General features: G+C 40.1%; 1 protein-coding gene across 3 annotated transcripts in view; it reads left to right on the forward strand.

Annotated features, from left to right (window-relative positions):
- The window catches only part of med27 (mediator complex subunit 27), a 57,090-nt gene extending 40,705 nt beyond the window's left edge, over window positions 1-16,385 (forward strand). The window contains exons 5-9 of one of the 3 annotated variants that reach the window (XM_027133121.2): window positions 4,126-4,233; window positions 10,369-10,410; window positions 12,264-12,341; window positions 15,490-15,541; window positions 15,880-16,385. In XM_027133121.2, coding sequence (XP_026988922.1) covers window positions 4,126-4,233; window positions 10,369-10,410; window positions 12,264-12,341; window positions 15,490-15,541; window positions 15,880-15,995 — 396 coding nt within the window. In that variant the 3' untranslated portion in view covers window positions 15,996-16,385. Of the gene's footprint in view, window positions 1-4,125; window positions 4,236-4,391; window positions 4,923-10,368; window positions 10,411-12,263; window positions 12,342-15,489 lie in introns of those variants that run through there. The other 2 variants (XM_027133122.2, XM_047799959.1) reach the window with 2 other exon arrangements.
- The last annotated feature ends 2,109 nt before the right edge of the window (window positions 16,386-18,494 follow it).

Consider the following 18,494-nt stretch of genomic DNA (forward strand, 5'->3'; position numbering starts at 1 on the left):
AGAGCTGAAGAAAAAGCATTCCTAGAATAGCTGTTGACATTAAAAATTGGCTTCACACTTACAGAATGTACATAGATGTTCTATATGTATAGCTTTTTTTTTTTTTTTTTTTTTGGAGAGATTTTGAGTTTTGAAGTGAGTGACGTTTAATCGGGGATAGTTTCAGTGTTTATGTAAGAGGTTTTTTTTTTTGGTTTTTTTTGAGTCACAGTTGTGTTTCTATAAGCTTTTGCAGTGAGGTTTTTGTGGGATCGTGGTGTAATGTTTGTGGGTGATAACGTTAATGTAGTTTATCAGATTTTTTTTTTTTGTTCTCTCTAAGGGTGATAAATTCTGAAGTTAAACCTCTTCGAGATCATTATGTTTTCTGAGGTGTTTGTAATGATTGTGTATTGTGTTCCCTACAAAAATTCAGGCATTAGTTATTCCTTGTGTGTTTGTGCCAATGCGGTGACTGTAGTGACCTCGTTTAAAGGGGAGGGATATTTAAATCGTGACACTTCATAAAGCTTAAAGGGCTTTGATCAATCCTCCACTAACACGAACAGCCAGTCTAATATATTCAGGAAATCCCGTTGTTTCAGAGACTCGCTGTTTGCCACAGGAGCATGTCTCCACTGGGGTTTTGCTTTAGAAGTTGATTTTGTGTAGTATGCTTCATCACACAGGATTAAACACTGAATGGGCTTTTAAATTAAGATTTAAATTGCAAATAGACTTTTTGCAAATAGACTTTTGAGCCTGCAGGTGTATTTTGGACCGTTTCTGTACAAGCTCAATTCAGACGTTTCTGCAGTCGTTTCTAATGTGGTCTCAATGTGTATGTAGGTGTTTTATGGATTTCCGATGCCTGTACTCGCATTTGAGCATAAATGTGTGTGTCTGAGCACATAAGCCTCCGTGCATGTTTCCATAATTTGAATGTTCATGTCATGCGCATGCACAGTGCTCAGATCTCAGAGCAGATGGCTGTAATTTTGCTGCTATTTGTTTTCCGTGAGCCAATTTCTTGCTGGAATCTTGCGCCGGTGAAACAACGAGACAAATTAAAAGGATTCAGTATCAGAAACGGGGGGACGCCCTCTGAAGTTGGCTTTGCCTTCCCTGCCAAGTGACAGCAAACAGCATGGCTTCAATTAGCTTTACAATAAGTGTGTACAAACACCAAGAATGCTGCTGAGGCAACACTCTACAGGCTGTCAATTTCATTTGCAGTTTATCATTTTTGAATAAGACACATCTGTACCATACTACACTTAAATTGTTGTTTAAAAAAAAAACCTCTGTAACCACTGAACTGTCTGCAACATTAAAGAAGGTTTCAAGCTCCGCCCACTTCTCCATATATATATATATATATATATATATATATATATATATATATATATATATATATATATATATATATATATATATATATATATATATATATATGTTTGTACAGTATATCTTTGTGTGTGTGCGCCTGTGTGTGCCTGCGTGTGTGTGTGTGTTCCTGTGTGTGTGTGCGCATGTGCCTGTGTGTGTCACTACAATGTACATACAGTCAGTTTGCTATAGAAACCTCATAAACCTCACTGACTAGAATGGAAACACATTAAACCACATTAAAAACCGTTTTTCTCCAAATAATTATCGAGATGTTTCTAGATGACATGCTTCATATTTCTAATTAGACGGATATTTTACACATATTTCCCCATGTGTTAATTATTGTCTCATTTAGCTTTTATTAGATCTTAAATGAAATATTTTGCTTTTTTTTAGTGTGTGTGTGTGTGTGTGTGTGTGTGTGTGTGTGTGTGTGTGTGTGTGTGTGTGTGTGTGTGTGTGTGTGTGTGTGTGTGTGTGTGTGTGTGTGTGTTGCCAGCTATGCCACTCCTGCTCTCTTTGGCTACAGCGGTCACTAAAAAAACAGACAAACACATTTATATGTAGCCTATCAGATGTCAATCATCTCATTAGCTGCCAGTTCAACACGCCTCCTCTCACCACCCCCTCGCTGCCACCAAGAGATAATTGCAGGTCATCACAAACAGCACTACTGCACTTAATCTGACCTCTGTTTCTGAAATGGAGCTCAAGGGTACAACCTAAGCTTACCCAGAAGTATCGTATTTGTTCAGGGGATTGAACAGATTTATTGTGCACCCCGCCTACCCACACCCCCACCCCACACCTCAGGGACATCAGTTCTCTTTTGAATGCATCACAGAGCAGATCAATGACAGGGATATGCATATGTACTGTCACACGTAACAGACACATGACAATTTAAATTCAGTGCATGAACATCAGTATGCTTAATTTAAACCTCAGATAGTAAAGATTTACTATCTTCCGATAGTCCGTCTTGAGTCCATCGATATCTGAAGTGTGTACCCGTGAGAGAGAGGAGGTAAAACTGCCTGCTTTAGAATTTAAAATACAGCAAGTCTTAAAATAACTCTTGTGGATCTGTTCTTTCAAATCTTGCCCATGCAGTTCCAACCTTTCCTTGCTGCATGGTGGCCGCAGTAAACCATAAGAAAGGTGTCGTAGGTGTTGGTTTCACTTTTTCCTGCCCTGTAGGCTTCATGGCTGCTGTGAAAAATAATATTTCAATTTACATGGGGCAGATCTCTCCCACCGGAGACTGTAGGTGGTAAAGGATGGAAGCTTTAGAACGCCATCGTCGGCCGCCTGAGGAGATCAGAGGCCACAGTCCAAGCCGCACCGACGACCACAAATTTAATAAGCAATCCTAACAGGCAAGAAGGCATGTGGAACAAGACTTCAGCACGTAGAAACAGGATTTTCTGCATGGTTACTTTTGTCTTCTTACCGTCTCAGAACGATAGCTTTGTGTCGAATCAGGAGCGAATGCATAATATACGTGTTGAATAGGAGAGGTTTGAACTTTCCAAAAAATCTGATTGAACTCGTTCTTAATTATTAACAAGTAGAACTTAACGGAAGTGTTAATAACGGTGATACCTTCACTGCCTGTGAATTTAGTTCACCTTGTTTTTAATAGTTATCTCTGAAATACCTTTACAATGAACTAGAGACAGGAAGAGTGGTGTTGAAGACATTTTTTGTGAGATTTGACCGTGCTTTGATTGATAGATAGATGGATAGATGGATGGGTGGGTGGGTAGGTAGATAGATAGATAGATAGATAGATAGATAGATAGATAGATAGATAGATAGATAGAGAGAGAGAGAGAGAGAGAGAGAGAGAGAGAGAGAGAGAGAGAGAGAGAGAGAATGGAATGCTGGATGCTTTATTTTAATTTACATTGTATATTAATTTTTGAGTAAAATTGAGATTTAGATTTAAGGTAAACATACATCATTTAAAACGGATGTTTTTAAAGGCACATCTTACCACTAGCCAGTTCAAAACAATGAAGACATATTGGCATTTATTTAATACAACATGGAAAAAGATTTAATAATGTAACATGTACAGAATTGTAATATTCAACATTCATATTCAGATGTTTTTTTTTTAAGTTAATGGGATTTGTTAATAACTTTAAATAAATAGTGGTATTAGTTTCCCACCTAAGAAACCAACGGGGGTACAAACTTTTGCAAACTTTGTTTGGGAAAGTTATGAAAGCTTATTGTGTATCAGTTTCTCCCATAAATGTGACTCTCTGTAACTCTTTTGATTATTTGAGCTGAACTTTATCCCACTGCTCCTTATTGTGCTCCTTTTCAAGCCTCCTCGAGGAGGTCCCTGACCCTCATCTACCCACAATCCCTTCTGGTCCATCTCATCACCGCTGTGCTTCTGTCTCTCAGCCTTTCTCGGTCAGGGGTGGGGGTCAAACTCCTCTTTTTCTCATACACCTTTGAATGCTGCTATTCAGAGAAGCATTTTTAATAATTCAGAGACACCTCTGTGGTTTTGTTCACGCAACCTGGGCTTCTGTTGAAATACCTTTGTGAAAAGAGCAGAGCTCCTACCTGCCTATCTTTCTGTCTCACATACAGGTGAGGGGTTTTTTAAACTCTTTGCTATGAGACAGAAGGTTTTTTGGGTGTTGTTAAAATCTTTTATGAGAACCTGTCTCATCTACTGTGGTTTTTTTTTTGTTTGTTTTGTTTGTTTGTTTTTTATGTATTTGTGTGAAGGTGACGCTGGGGAAGGTGCTTAAAGCCATTGTGGTGATGAGGAGCCTGTTCATCGACCGCACCATCGTCAGAGGATACCACGAGAACGTTTATTCCGAGGACGGCAAGGTAACAGCGGAACCACTGCTCTTAGGTTTTAAGACTAAAATCGCCATCGGTTCAAAGCCTCGTTATGAGCATCAGCATAACTTTACATGCATTCTATCATCTTGAGGCAGGATTATCTTGGATATCATTCAGTATATTGATAACCCTTTTTTTTTTCACCCACACTCTGTCACAACAACACAGCCAATTATCAGATCAGTTCAGTTCCAACACCAAAATACTGCTGGTCTTGAACCAAGATCTAGTGGAGAGCTGCTCAGCTTCCTGCATGCGAAGTTGTTTTCATGAACGCTGTTAAAATAAGACATCATCAGTGCAGGGATTCTTGATGCCACAGCGTGTAGTTTTGCTGCACAGCTCGAGAGGCTCTGGTTCAAAACTGAGCTTGGGTTTGTGTCTGTGTGGAGCTTGGCAAGGTTCCTGTGTGTGCATGTGGGTTTCCTCTGGGTTCTCCACGTTCCTCCCAAATTATGCAGCTAGGTGAATTGGCTAAGCTAATTTTCCCCGATGTGTAGCAGTGTGTGTATGGGGGTGTCCTCCGAAACTATAAAATCCTCTCTTATTATTATTATTATTATTATTAATTTACACATGATAAAATTCACCCTGTTATTAATATATATGTCTGGAATAAAGGTTAAGGCAGGAGGAGTCAGTGATCAGCTGAAATCTACAAAAATGAAAAGAAGTTGTTGTTGTTGTTGTTGTTGTTGTTTTGTAATAACTAACCACCACCAGCATGCATTCTACTATGTCTGATATATGAAATATTAAAAATTCTTAGTCTTTTTTTTTCAGGTGGTCTTTTCAGGTCTTTTTCAGGTCACATAAAGAAAAATCTTCACTACTTTTATAAAATAAAATAAAAAAGGCTGTGTAATAAAGGGTTGAAGTCCAGACTGTGCAGAAGAATACAATTCTACGAATTCACTATTGATACTATTAATACCAACATTTATTACTAATCCATTTATATTCTAATTGTTGTGACAACACAGGTTGTGACGTCATCACACACTCGCACGCACCGCCTGGTCTTGTGTTAAAGTCTACCTTTTAACTTTTTTTTTTTTTTTTAAAGCTACTAATTAGATTTCCACTCCCAGCTTGTTCTCTGGTCTTATTTCGTGCAAGGTCATACTGACATACTGGAGTCTTTTGATTTTTTATTTTATTTTTTTTATTTTTTTATTTTTTTATTAGGGCACTGGCTCATATGGCTTAGGTAACAATATGAAATCCAAAGATTTTTTTTTCTTTAATTGTCACTAGTCTCAATGAGGCATGTTAATAATTCATACGTGTTCAGAGCTTCCCCTTCTCTATGGAAAGAGTGTAAATGATGTGAGACGTCGTCCACCATTTATCGTCTCTACCCCCACATGTCACTTTCAACATTATCAGGTCGTTCATTTTGAACAGGGTGATGCGCGTCTCTGGCAATCTGAGCCAGCCGAGTCGTTTGAACACGCCGAGGTGACACTAATATGAGGCGGCCATCAAAGCCGTGTGCAGCCTTGATCAGCGTTAATTACGGCAGCGAGTATGAAGCGTGTGAACTCGCTGTCAGGATGCTGCTTTGCCCTGAGCTGCCGGGCAATCGTGTGTGTGTGGTGAGCAATAATGATTAACCTCTGCAGGCGGAGAGGGCTGCTCTCACTGCCAGTGGCTTCATACGCAGCTCACCTTTGTCCTTCTAGAAACTTCTACAAGCAACTGTTTATTTCTTTGGTTTTGGTGCTGCTTCCTGTCTAAAACCCAACAAGAGTGTCGTGAAAATATAATAATGATATTCTTTGTACCCACTGCTTAAATTTGACATATATTTACATCTTATCTATAAAGACACTAAGAGAACACGAAGAGTCAGGGGGGAAAACCCTGGAAAAAAGGATGAAGGATTTCTGAAAGCTAAAATCAGTTATTATTATTATTTTTTATTTATTTATTTGTTTGTTTGTTTGTTTGTTTTTTAAAAAACAATGAATCACTGCAGGTATTTTAATAAAAGTAACATCTCATTTTTAAAATCTGATACTGCAAATGTGATATAATCTTGGTGTCAGAATATATGCAGCAAATGAGGCTCGGGTATTGTTTAGGGCTTTCTTGAGACAAGGCTACAGCCAAATCTATTATTGCATGAAAAAATAGTCAATTACTGATCTGTAAAATCAAATTTTTTTTTATCTAATATTTTGATGCATATCATCTTAAATTTGACTCTCTAGTATCAATACAATCTTCAAAACTAAACATTAAAAAAAGATCCTTTAACTATCAGTTAAAACAGATTATATAAATATCTGCTTTCAGTTTTTTTATACTAAAAACTGCTGATGATCTCCACTGCAAAATTTATCCAGCTTAGTGGTTAGCATCTCCATGGTCGGCGGTTCGATTCCCGCCTCCGGTTTGTGTATGTGGAGTTTGCATGTTCTCCCTGTGCCTTGGGGGTTTCCTCCGTATACTCCGGTTTCCTCCCACGGTCCAAAGTCATGCATGGTAGGTTGATTGGCATCTCTGGAAAATTGTCCGTAGTGTATGATTGCGTGAGTGAGTGAATGAGAGAGTGTGTGTGCCCTGCGATGGGTTGGCACTCCATCCAGGGTGTATCCTGCCTTGATGCCCGATGACGCCTGAGATAGGCACAGGCTCCCCGTGACCCGAGAAGTTTGGATAAGCGGTAGAAAATGAATGAATATTTATCCAGTGCATGAGACCTTTTCATAGGAGCGGAAAAACATCAAACTAGACCTAAAAATGATTCATTACAAACTTCAGCACAAGTGGAGCTGAATGTGTCACAATTTTTGTAATGGTTCATTTAACATACAGTCAGTTGGATAGTTATCCTACAGCATAACTATTAGTCATGTTTGGCATGTGTCAATTGAAACAAAACATTCCATTAGGAATGTCTACTATCCATATCATCAGTCTTGTTGCTGAATGGCCCCAAAATCTAATGGAAAACCCATCCAGAAGTGTGGAGATTATTTTAACAGCAAAGATTTGATTAACCTGAAAAGTTCAAAAAGCCCAGTTGGGGTAGCTCAGTGGTTAAGGTGTTGCAATACTCATCGGAATACTGATAAAAATGAGTTAAATGTCGCTCTGGATAAGTGTCTGCCAAATGCTGTAAAGGTAAACGTAATTTTGCCCATACAGTGTAATTGCCCTGTTTTTCAAAGTTGATCAATGATCAATGAGGTACTACGTGTTCTTTGAGCCTATTAGGGGTTCATGGTTGCAAAAAGTCGGAGAGCCCCTGCCCTAAAATTGGCCCTAGATGTGAATGAGTGTGTGAATGTGCATTGTGTGTTGTGACGGACTGGCATCCCATCTAGGTTGTAACCCCGACGCATACCATCGATCCCGGGTGTGCTGCAGATCCACTACAACCAGAATAAAGTGTTTACTGGGAATCAGATCACAATTTTGTCTGAAGGTTTTTACTGTAGATCACAGACAAGGTAGAGGAATATTAAAATGCAGCATGAGCCATTCAAAGTTTTCGGCAGCTTAATGCTCTTACCAGCTTTCGCTTAATGTTTTTAACTTGCACAAAAAGCAGTCTTTGAAGGTGTTTTTTTTTTTTTTTTTGTTCTTCCCACAGTGCAGTTTGAGCATAACTAGGCAAGATGTCTTAATACAAAAGCAGACTCTTTGAGAAGGCTTTGGGGAAGAGCTGGTAATCCGGCTCGCTGTTTGAAGCTGCAGGTGACTCAGAGGTGACCCGGGCCAAGGGAACACTAGCTTCAGGAGTCAGCTGTGCTTATTGACTGCCTTTTGCCGGCACCTTGCACTCTTACCACCTTAAGCCCTCGGATCAGGTTTTACCACACAGGCCATTAATCCCCAATGCAAGACTCCCAGCAGAGGCTGATGAGGCAGCCTCACAGGAGGAAGAGAGAGTGAGAGAAGGGAGGGAGTAAGGAAGGCAGAAAGACAGGAACAGGGGAGCATGGATATGTGAGTGGAAGAAAGATAGGAGAAGGAAAACTGCACTATCAAAGAGGGGCTTCAAAGACTTTCTCTGACATCTCTTGGGTAATTTGCGATCGGGCATTCTTTCTACTTCAAAGGGCATCAGCATGTCTGAGTGGGTCGGGGGACAGTGGGGAGATGGCATCTGATTTCTCTAATAAACGCTGACACCAACCCTGTTTGATATTAGATTCAGGGAACATTTTGATTTGTTATCGCCTTTGAACCTGTTCTGATGACCTTAACACAACAGGCTTACCTAAAACTGGGTTGGCGTAAGCAATAGACAGCAACCTGTATCATATTTTTCTGAGAATCCTTCCCTAACCTATATACACTCCTCACACCTGCTTCTTTAATAGGTCATTTATCCAGTCAGCCAATCATGTGGCAGCAGTGCAAGATACTAGTGAAAGACTTTTTTTAATGTTCACCTTAATATACGGATCTCCTTTGAGAATAGAATGGTTGTTGCTGCCGGACTAGCTGGTTTGGGTATTTCAGAAAGTGCTTATATATGGTCATTTATACACAACAGTCTATAGCAAGGTGGCAGGTCATTTGCATGAAATATGGACAAATGTTCACAAATTCATGTTTATACTTGAAGACCTCTGCTTTCTACCAAAAGCTTCTTTTGTGTAAGTAAAGTGAAATTGAAATTAGTTTGCTAGTTTATCGGTTTTGCACCAGCAACTCTACCTGCAACCCCACTTGCCATTCCACCAGCAACCCAACCTGCAGCCCTGCCAATACAGTGATCCCTCGTTTATTGCGGTTAATGGGGACTGGAACCCCTCGCGATAGGTGGAAATCCGCGAAGTAGGATTGGCCCCCCTAGGAATTTCCGTGTGTGTGGGTACCAGAATGTTTAAAATATATATATATTTATACTTTATATACTGTATATATTTACTTAAATCTGTTTAATTATAAAACCTTAATATTATACATGGCGCTTAGGAGGCATTGTAAGGGCTTAACGAAAAGTTAATTTCGAACACAACACTAAGATACGCGAGACAGAGTTGACCGTGTGAACGAGAGTGGCGAGATATAACAAGGGAAGAAGCAGGGAGAGGATGTGATGATGCGCAGCCAATCAGCTCACGGGATACATCCACTCGTGCTCTCATTCGGAACCAATCACGTGCCTTGTCTGAGTGCCCGTGGGTATGTACAAAGACTCTGAGAGAGTTTCTCTTTTTGTGTGGCATCCTGGGAAACCGTTCATCACAATGAAACAACACTGTTTTCCGCAATACGGCTGCCGATATGGCGGTATTTTTGAATTTTTATTTTTCAATTAATATTTTTTAAAAATCCGCGATGCACTGAGGCCGCGAAACTTGAACCGCGAAGTGGCGAGGGATTACTGTAACCCCAATAACAACTCCACCAGCAACCCCACTGGCATCACCACTAGTGGCTCCACCAACAGCTCCTGACCTGCTAAAGGAGACAGGAGCAGGCTTGCTAACCAACTCATTTTCGCTCTCTGACAGTCCCAACCATCCCACGTGCTTGTACTGATCCAGAACCTGGTATCTGGCAACTCCCAAAGTGTTATAACACAGCTTGCAAATTGCTAGCAAGATTCAGTATGCTTACACTCCATCCACATAGCCTGAAAAATACCACAAACCTTTTGCTGAAATCACAACAGACTTACTAAACTTTGCATGGGTAATTTCCTGCTCTTATGTATTTTACCTGTAGTGCCACCAAGTAAAACTTTCTTGCGCTTTGGTTTGTCCGATTGTAAAATCAGTAAAGTATCCTCTCCTCCCTGCTGCTTCTTTCCCTCTTGAGAATGGACCTGCTTCTGGGTTGGCAGTATGCATTTGAAACCCATGCAGGTGATATATTTCCACACTTTCATATTTCCATATATAAAAGCTATTGCAGGTGAGTGGAGATAAAAGATGAAGTTTGAGAGCAGATTTAGAACAGATTTCGCTGCCTCAGCCTACGAGAGGAAAAGGCCCGATGAGTATGAATGTGCAGAATCCATGTGTGAGAACATCTAACAGCCCTGTTCCTTTCCAGATCTACATGTTTTTAATAAAACCTGTGTTTTCTTTGTTTGACAGATTAATTCAGATTAATACAATAAGCTTAATGAACTTTTTTTTTCTTTTTTAGCTGGATATCTGGTCAAAGTCCAACTACCAAGCGTTTCAAAAGGTGAGTGAACCATTACGCATAGAGATTCTACACAGAGCCTAATTATGTATAATATATTGCAAGACGAAAAAGTCAATTTTGCCGGTGGGATGCTGCACTAATCCCCACTTCAGACTGAGTGTGGTCTTTAATTACGGCAGTCGTGTGAAGGACCGTATTTCAAGCTGTAATGCATTTTATAGTCAGATCTGATAGACACAGAGTGAGAGTGAGCTGATGTGCCTGCCTGTGAGAGCAACACTATCTTGGCCCTCTCCTCTTACCAAAGACTGACTACATTGCTGGTGCGAAAATCTTTAATCATTCATCAGTTGAATCGTACAGTAGGTCCTAATTAGATCTCCATCTTTCATCCTGATTGCAGTCACGTTTCCTTCTTCCTCACCAATACCCAGGCCTTCTTTTATCCCTCAGCCTTCATTTGGATTTGTGGTTTTGATTCTTTTTTTTTTTTTGTTTTACTCTAAACCACTTTCCCTGCTTCCCTCGGTATACCCCCACCCCGGGTTTGAGTCCGCTGCTTTCTTCCTTTTATGTTCCTCTTTCTCTGAATCTCATTAGAATGGAATTAAAGCTCAGGAAGCCTCTGGGCAGATTGGGCTCCTGTGCCTGGCTCTCTGCTTACATCTTCACTCAGAGAGTGAGAGATCGTGTAAGAGACTGACAGAGAGAGAGTAACTGCAACTTACAGTGGGAATAAGAGAACAAGAAAGAGATGTAGAGGGAGTTAGTAGGGCTCACTGCAGCTTACAGTGGGGATGAGAGCACAAGATAGAGATGTTGAGAGAGCCAGTGTGGCTCAATGCAGTTTACAGTGGATTTATTGTTGTTCTTAGTACACTACAGGCTCAGGATGGCTGCCCTCAATCTATGTTAAAGATACCGTTTAAATGCCTTAAGATGGTCTATGAATATGCTGCTCTTGGAATTTTCAAAAAGAACAGACTGCACTATACTTTTTTTTGTTCTTTTTTTTTTTTTTTTAACAATAAATGAGTATGAGTAAATGAGCATGGTACCAGGCTGATACCCAATAGCAGTATCAGCTTAGCTTCAGCCTTTTAATTTATTGATTGGTTCAGAGTGCAGGTACACATAAGTCTTGAAAACATAAGTGAAATTGGTATTCAGAATGACTTTGTCTCTTAGCTTTTACTCGATGACAGAGAGCAAACGATCTGGAAGAATAAAATTGTTCATTTGTAGTGCCTCACGACGGTTACATTAGTGACAGGAAATGAGGGGTTGGAGATAGTAATAAGGAGATGGGGAGCTTTTTGGAATTGGAACAATAACATTAATCTCAGTGTCTGAGATATAGATTGAAAATGGGTTTAACGTTTCAGCAAATGGCACCGTTTTGCCCTTGAAAATTGGCAACTTTTATTTCGGCTTGTGCTGCTTTGAACACTTTGTGGAAGGATCCTATCCTTCAAGGCAGGATCCTATCTCCCGAGATGACTGTATTAAAAAAAAAAAAAAATGTAAAAAAAAAACCTTCTCCAGGTTGTATATTTTTTTAAACTTCACTAAAGAGCCACAATGCATTAATGAACCACACTTAAGCACTTTATCTTGATGTTTGGAGCCAGATAAGCTATTACAAATCTATATTTACCGATCATTTGCAAAGGGAGGGGGTAGGTTTAAATTACAAATCTGTGCCCAGAAATACACACTGTGATCATCAGCGAGTGACTTGAAATGACAAACATCATCAATCACCATACTAAAATCCAGTTAAAGTGAAAGCCAGTCTGACAAAAAGAGAATTTAACTGCAATTAAATGACTTCATTGCACTGAAATGCAATTCCCTTGCTTAGAACATTTCCTGAAGTTTGTTGTGCACAGGTAACGGACCATGCCACCACAGCCCTGCTGCACTACCAGCTGCCCCAGATGCCCGATGTGGTGGTGCGCTCCTTTATGGTGAGTTCTTCCTGGTGTTTTTTTTAATTACACTACACCCTCCTGTCTATGTCATGCTGTTCATACTCTCAGGCTTCTCACATGAGACATATCATACAGATAGGTGATGCATTTTATAGGGGTGGGCTGTCTTTTTAAAGTGTTGGGCTACCAGGCACCCAATACCCACTATCATAGAATACTCCAAAAGATATTCAGTTGGTGTTTTGAAGATGATGTTGGTCAGTTAACACATCTCTCCAAAGTCTCCTACAGTTGTTCAGTTGGTATAAATGTGACGTGACGTGAATACTCAGAATTCGTTCTCTGTGTTTAACCCATCCAAAGTGCACACACACAGCAGTGAACACACCCGGAACAGTGGGCAGCCATTTATGCTGCGGCGCCCGGGGAGCAGTTGGGGGGCTCGGTGCCTTGCTCAAGGGCACCTCAGTGGTGGCTGGCCCGAGACTCGAACCCACAACCTTCGGGTTACAAGTCAGACACTCTAACCATTAGGCCACGACTGCCCCGAATATGCCGGTAGTGAAGACCATAATGTGTGTTGCATCATTTTAATAGACTGAAGCAGGGTCATCCTGGAAGAAGTCACTCCCCTCAAGATAGAAGTGACTCATCTTCATACAAGAGTAAACACTGGTAAACCATATGCAAGTTACATAGTTAAAGCCAGAAAAGATGTAATGATCCGTAAAAGTCAAAACGGTAGCAAAGCATCACAGGATACTAGGCTCAGGTCAACCATTTAATGAAAATTAACCTCCACAAGTGGAGCAGCTAATTGCATCGTTGAAACAAGAAAAAGTGTGACTATTATGCTGGTAAAATTAAGCTGTGAGGAGAACACCCAGTTAAGACTCACTGTTGGACCTTGAGATCATCTGTAACTTGGAGTAATATCACTTTCCTAGATTTCTTTTTCTCATCTTGCTTCTATTAACCAAAATCTGGAAATTGGAACCTGTTCAGTAGTCTGAGCTCCATAACTGACCCTGGGTAGCGAAAGGACCCAGGATCGCTGTCCTTTCCACTAGGACTGGACCTCAAATAGGAATGGCAAAAACTGGCCAGATGGCATTGGGGTAAACACAGGCATGACCTGTGACAGGACACAAGACTGCCCAGGGAGGAAATGGAAGAAGCAGCTGTTAAGCCAGGAATGAATGCAACAAGTGTCTCCATTCCTCTAGGCCAGGTTGATGACCAGCAAGTCCTGGTACCCAATACAATGCATTCTTTTTTCAGGAGTACTAGCTTTCAGGAGCTTTTCACTCTCTTTCAGGAGTTGACTTCAGCACGTGCCTAACACGCAATGTGTGCTCATAAAGAGAGCATGAAAGATGCAGTATGTTATTTAGATACACAAAGTTATCTAGATCTGCACAGATTACCAAATCAGCAGAGTATTAAAAAGGCTTTTCATTTATGTATGATACCCGGGTGTTGAAATGGGTCCCTACAAGAACGTGATGCTAGTAATTGTATCTGGCCAGTTGTACACAGTGGTCCGCTTGGAGCAGTTATGACGGGTCCAAACCGATTCCTCCCACCCCCCTGTCACATTAGTGAAAAGCACTTCTGTTTCTGTATCTGTTTTGTCCAACTGTATTTGGTAAAAAGAAAAAGTTGTGTATCTGAGTCAGGATTGTGGGCACTTGTGTAGTCTTCAAGTATACGTCAGCTGTTCTGAGAAGGTTTTCAGCATGTTTTTCATCGGAGATCATGACTAAGCACAGTTTAGGACCAATTTGTTTCTCAGTCTCACACCTCTCAGTTCTTCTCTTGGCTCATGACAGTTGTGATAAATACCACTTGAGCTGAATGAGCTAGAGCTGGTAGAACAAAAATGTGGAGTTCGTGGGAAAAGCTGCAGAATTTAAACTGAAAACATCTGGATGAGCATGGAAATATCTGCAGAACCACTAATCATATTAATACCACTAATCATATAATTTTAAAGATTCTACTATATGCAAACTGTAAGTTTGATTTAACTGGTTGTTAATCGGTGTGTGTGTGTGTGTGCCCTGCGATGGGTTGGCACTCCGTCCAGGGTGTATCCTGCCTTGATGCCCGATGACGCCTGGGATAGGCACAGGCTCCCCGTGACCCGAGGTAGTTCGGATAAGCGGTAGAAAATGAGCGAGAGAGAGAGAGTGAGTGGTTGTTAATCGAGTAGACATAACAAATATACAGTATATCGAGTTCTTTATAGAATGGTAGGAAATCTCCTTGCACAATCAGATCAGGGTTTGAAGTCTGTTGGTGGTATTGAATTAGTCATTAGGTTTTGAGAGAAGGCAGCAGAGTGACTGGCCTATGCAGGGTCAGTTGAGTTGGGTAATAGAGCTGATCCAACTTCAGATCTTTGGGGTGTACACATATGTGCATATGCCTGCTGGAACAAATCCTGGCCCCATACCATGGTCATGCTGCTTATGCCAATGCAATTGGATCAGTCAGTCAGGTGTAAGCTGCTTCTCAGAGAATAAGGAATTTTTCTATCTGGCCTTATCTGCCAGCCCTAGGTGTCCTGTGAGATACATGGAGCATGGCTTTAATATTGAACTCTCACATATTGAGCTACCCTACAATTGGTTTGTGATTTATAATTAGCAAGTGACATTTTCTCTAAATAGGTACATTAAATTGTTTGCCCTATCATTGGGAGATCACAAGCACAAGTGCTAATACCACCAGGTAATGCCACAAGGTGATACGTGGCACAAATGGTTTTGGTCTCTTGGAAGGGAGGGTGGTATGCTTGTCTCCCCTGTCAATCAGATCAACATCAGATCAACTGTACGCATTTGTTAGCGCATATGTGGGAGGGAAGTTAACACTGTCCTCCAAGTGTATTCATCTACTCGATATTAATAAATGAGCAGTAAGTTGAAAAGGTGCAATATCTCACTTATGGGATAGCAGAGGAGCAATGATTAGGGTTTAAAGACAACTAAAGACAATCTTGAGACGTAAAAATGTGGTATAAAGAAAGATCTCCATTTATCATCCAGTGTATAGAAAGCACCTACTGAGCAACAGTCGCTTGGTGAAGAGCTTCAGATTGTCCTTGACTTATTATTTCTATTGTTTTTGTTGTCCAAGTTTGTTTTGGGAACCTGTCTTACTTTTTTCTTTTCTGCAGACCTGGCTCAGAAGTTACATCAAGCTTTTCCAGACACCATGTCAGCGCTGTGGTAAGTATCTACAAGACGGATTGCCTCCAACCTGGAGGGACTTCCGGACCCTCGAGGCTTTCCATGATACTTGCAGGCAGTGAATCTGCACCATCTACAGGGGTCATAATACCCATGGAGCAATGGATGAACACACTCTCAGCATGTGTGTCCATGACTCTGCTTGTATTGTAAGACTTTTGAAACCACGAGTTGCATCCAATGGGCCAAATGATAAGACTTCAATAGTCAGGGTTTTTCATAACCAACAGGTTAGATGTAAAACAACAAGATACTTGTATGCAGTCATTGTACAAAAATAATATTTTTCAAAGACTTTATTTTTATCCTTTATTTAGTTGCAGATTGTCTCAGCTGTCCAGCACCAGGTTTCACTGCAGAAAAGGTGGCTAAGATTCTTGCTATTGCCAGTGAACATTACAAACCTTCTACCTTGTGTTTCATACTTCTGTAAACTTGTGCCCTACTTAGTTTTAGCTTACCTTTTTTACCTTAAAAAAATGCTTCGGTGAAGCACGCCAAAGCAAAAGGCATGCAGCACTGTTTTTTCCTGTTATTGTTTGAGGGTTTTTTTTTTTGTAGTCCCATTTATAAAGAAAATATGTTCAATATTTCATGAGTCACTCAAAGTAGGAAAGTTTTTTTCTTTCTTTCTTTCTCTCTTTCTTTCTTTCTTTCTTTCTTTTTTTTAATAAAACAGTCAACTGATACAACTAGGTCATAACTTTGCATGTCGCCTTTTCTGTGAACGCGACACGTTTTGTGATTGGACAGGAATTGCTTGTGTATTGTTTTTTCCCTTTGTATACCAGTTTTGATGTAATAAAATCTTTTTTCTTTTCCATTTTATTGTCTATTGTTTATTGTTTTCAAAAGATGATCTGCTAAAAGAAAAATGTAAAAATATACCTTTGCCAAACATCATACAAACTGGTGGCATCATTTTTGCTGCTATTAACATTTTCGGTGTCAAACTCGAGTGTTCCAGTAGCAGTTTGCTTTTTATGTTGCTCGAAAAAGTGCGTGAGAAACAACAAACACGCACATACACAGTTTGAGTACAAATGCAGGTGCCGCGAGCCCGCAACTCAGGAGTTAAGTGCATTTTTACATTACTGTGACCTAGAAATTATACCCTTATTTCTTGTGTCATACATAATTTATCTAAAGGTGAAAAAATAAAGCAGGATTTGTGCAGGCAGCAAACAGAACTTGAAGATTTGGAGTTTAATAAGCCGGTCTAGCATCGTGCCTTGGTGGATTGTATTGTATGTCATCTTGCCATATGCCCAGACTTGAATTATTTAGTTTTCGTTTCAAGTCAAGGGTCGGCATAGCTGCGTTAGCGTAAACTTCAAAATAATAAATCTTAAACCGTTTGTCTAACAATAACTTAATCGAAAATTGGGTTTTCATTTGATTTTCATCATATGAAAAGTCTAAAGTTGTGTACGGTTATTTTCAAAGTTTCATTGGTTTGTACTGGGTTAGTCATTTTGATTGCCTTCTTGGGTAGCAGAAAGTGGTGCTACTATTAGTACAAAAAGTCATCACCATTCCTAAATAGTCACATGGCCTGAATTGAATTATTGCCTTCTACAGAAATAACTGAACCTCTCAAAGATTGTGCTGGATAATGCGGGATTTCAAATATATGTACATTATAGAGTATATTAATTTAACTCTTACTTTTAGTATGGGGTTTATAGGGTTTATATTCCATCAAAGAAACAAAGAAAAATATTCATTTCAGTATACCATATCCTATAGCACGTTTAACAGTGAATATTTTTTCAAAGCAGCTTTACAGAAATATAAAAATGACAAGGTTTAAAACTTTATATTTATCCCTTATGAGCAAGCAAGAGGTGACGGTGGAAAGGAGACAATATGGGGAAGAAAGCTTGAGACGAACCAGATTCAGAAGGAACCCATCCTTATCTGGATAACACTGGAGAGTGGGTATAAATAATGTAGACACTAAGTTTCTTCAGCTATATGTACAGTATTTTTCGCACCATAAGGAGCACCGGATTATAAGGCACAGTCTCAATTCGGGGTCTATTTCTGTACTTAACCCATACATGAGGCGCACCGTATTATAAGGCACATGCTAAAACATACGGTCTACAAAAAAGGTAACGGAAGCAAAACAGTGAGTTTTGTTGAACTTTATTCTACTATTTAACAATACACATTATTTTTTAATCAATCTTCTCCCACAAATCCATCAAAGTCCTCACCTACTGGAGGCGTGGTGGAGGTAAGCGTACGTACTGTACGTATTACGTAATGTTCTCTGATTGGTTTATCGCTGCCAGCGTACGTAGTGTACGTATTACGTCCCTGTGTCAGCGGGAAATAGTCCGCCAGTCAATCAAGCGGAGCGCTTACCAAAGTCCCACAACAACATTTTTACAGATTATGGAACTCAGTGCACACATAAGACGCACCGGAAAATGTAAGGCTCTTAGGTGCACCTTATAGTGCGGAAAATACGGTAGTCAAATAGAATCACGATATTCATAAGACTTTGGTTTCTCTGTAATAAGGCAAGATATTTTATTTTTGTTGAGGTTGAAAAGCAGAAAACTTGATTGTTGCTGTTATAGCTTAAGTGATTACAGGAACTTGTTTTGCAGATATTCCACAACATTAAATTTAACCATTGTTTAAATGGTTAATCATTTTGCCATATATTATTATAGGAGGGTGTAGTGGTTTAGGGGTTAACACGTTTGCCTTGCACCTCCAGGACTGGGACTTTGGAGTTCCCAAGCATGTCTTCCCTATGTTTGGACTTTGGATTTCCCAAGCATGTGCTTCCTGTGTTTGGGGTTTGGGCTTTGGAGTTCCTAAGCATGTGCTCCCTGTCCTCCCTCCGGTTTCCATCCTCATTTCAAGGACATGTGTGATAGGTATCTCTAAGTTGTAGAGACTGGTATCTCTAAGT

This window comes from Tachysurus fulvidraco, chromosome 14, assembly GCF_022655615.1.
Source record: "Tachysurus fulvidraco isolate hzauxx_2018 chromosome 14, HZAU_PFXX_2.0, whole genome shotgun sequence".
Classification (NCBI taxonomy): Eukaryota; Metazoa; Chordata; class Actinopteri; order Siluriformes; family Bagridae; genus Tachysurus; species Tachysurus fulvidraco.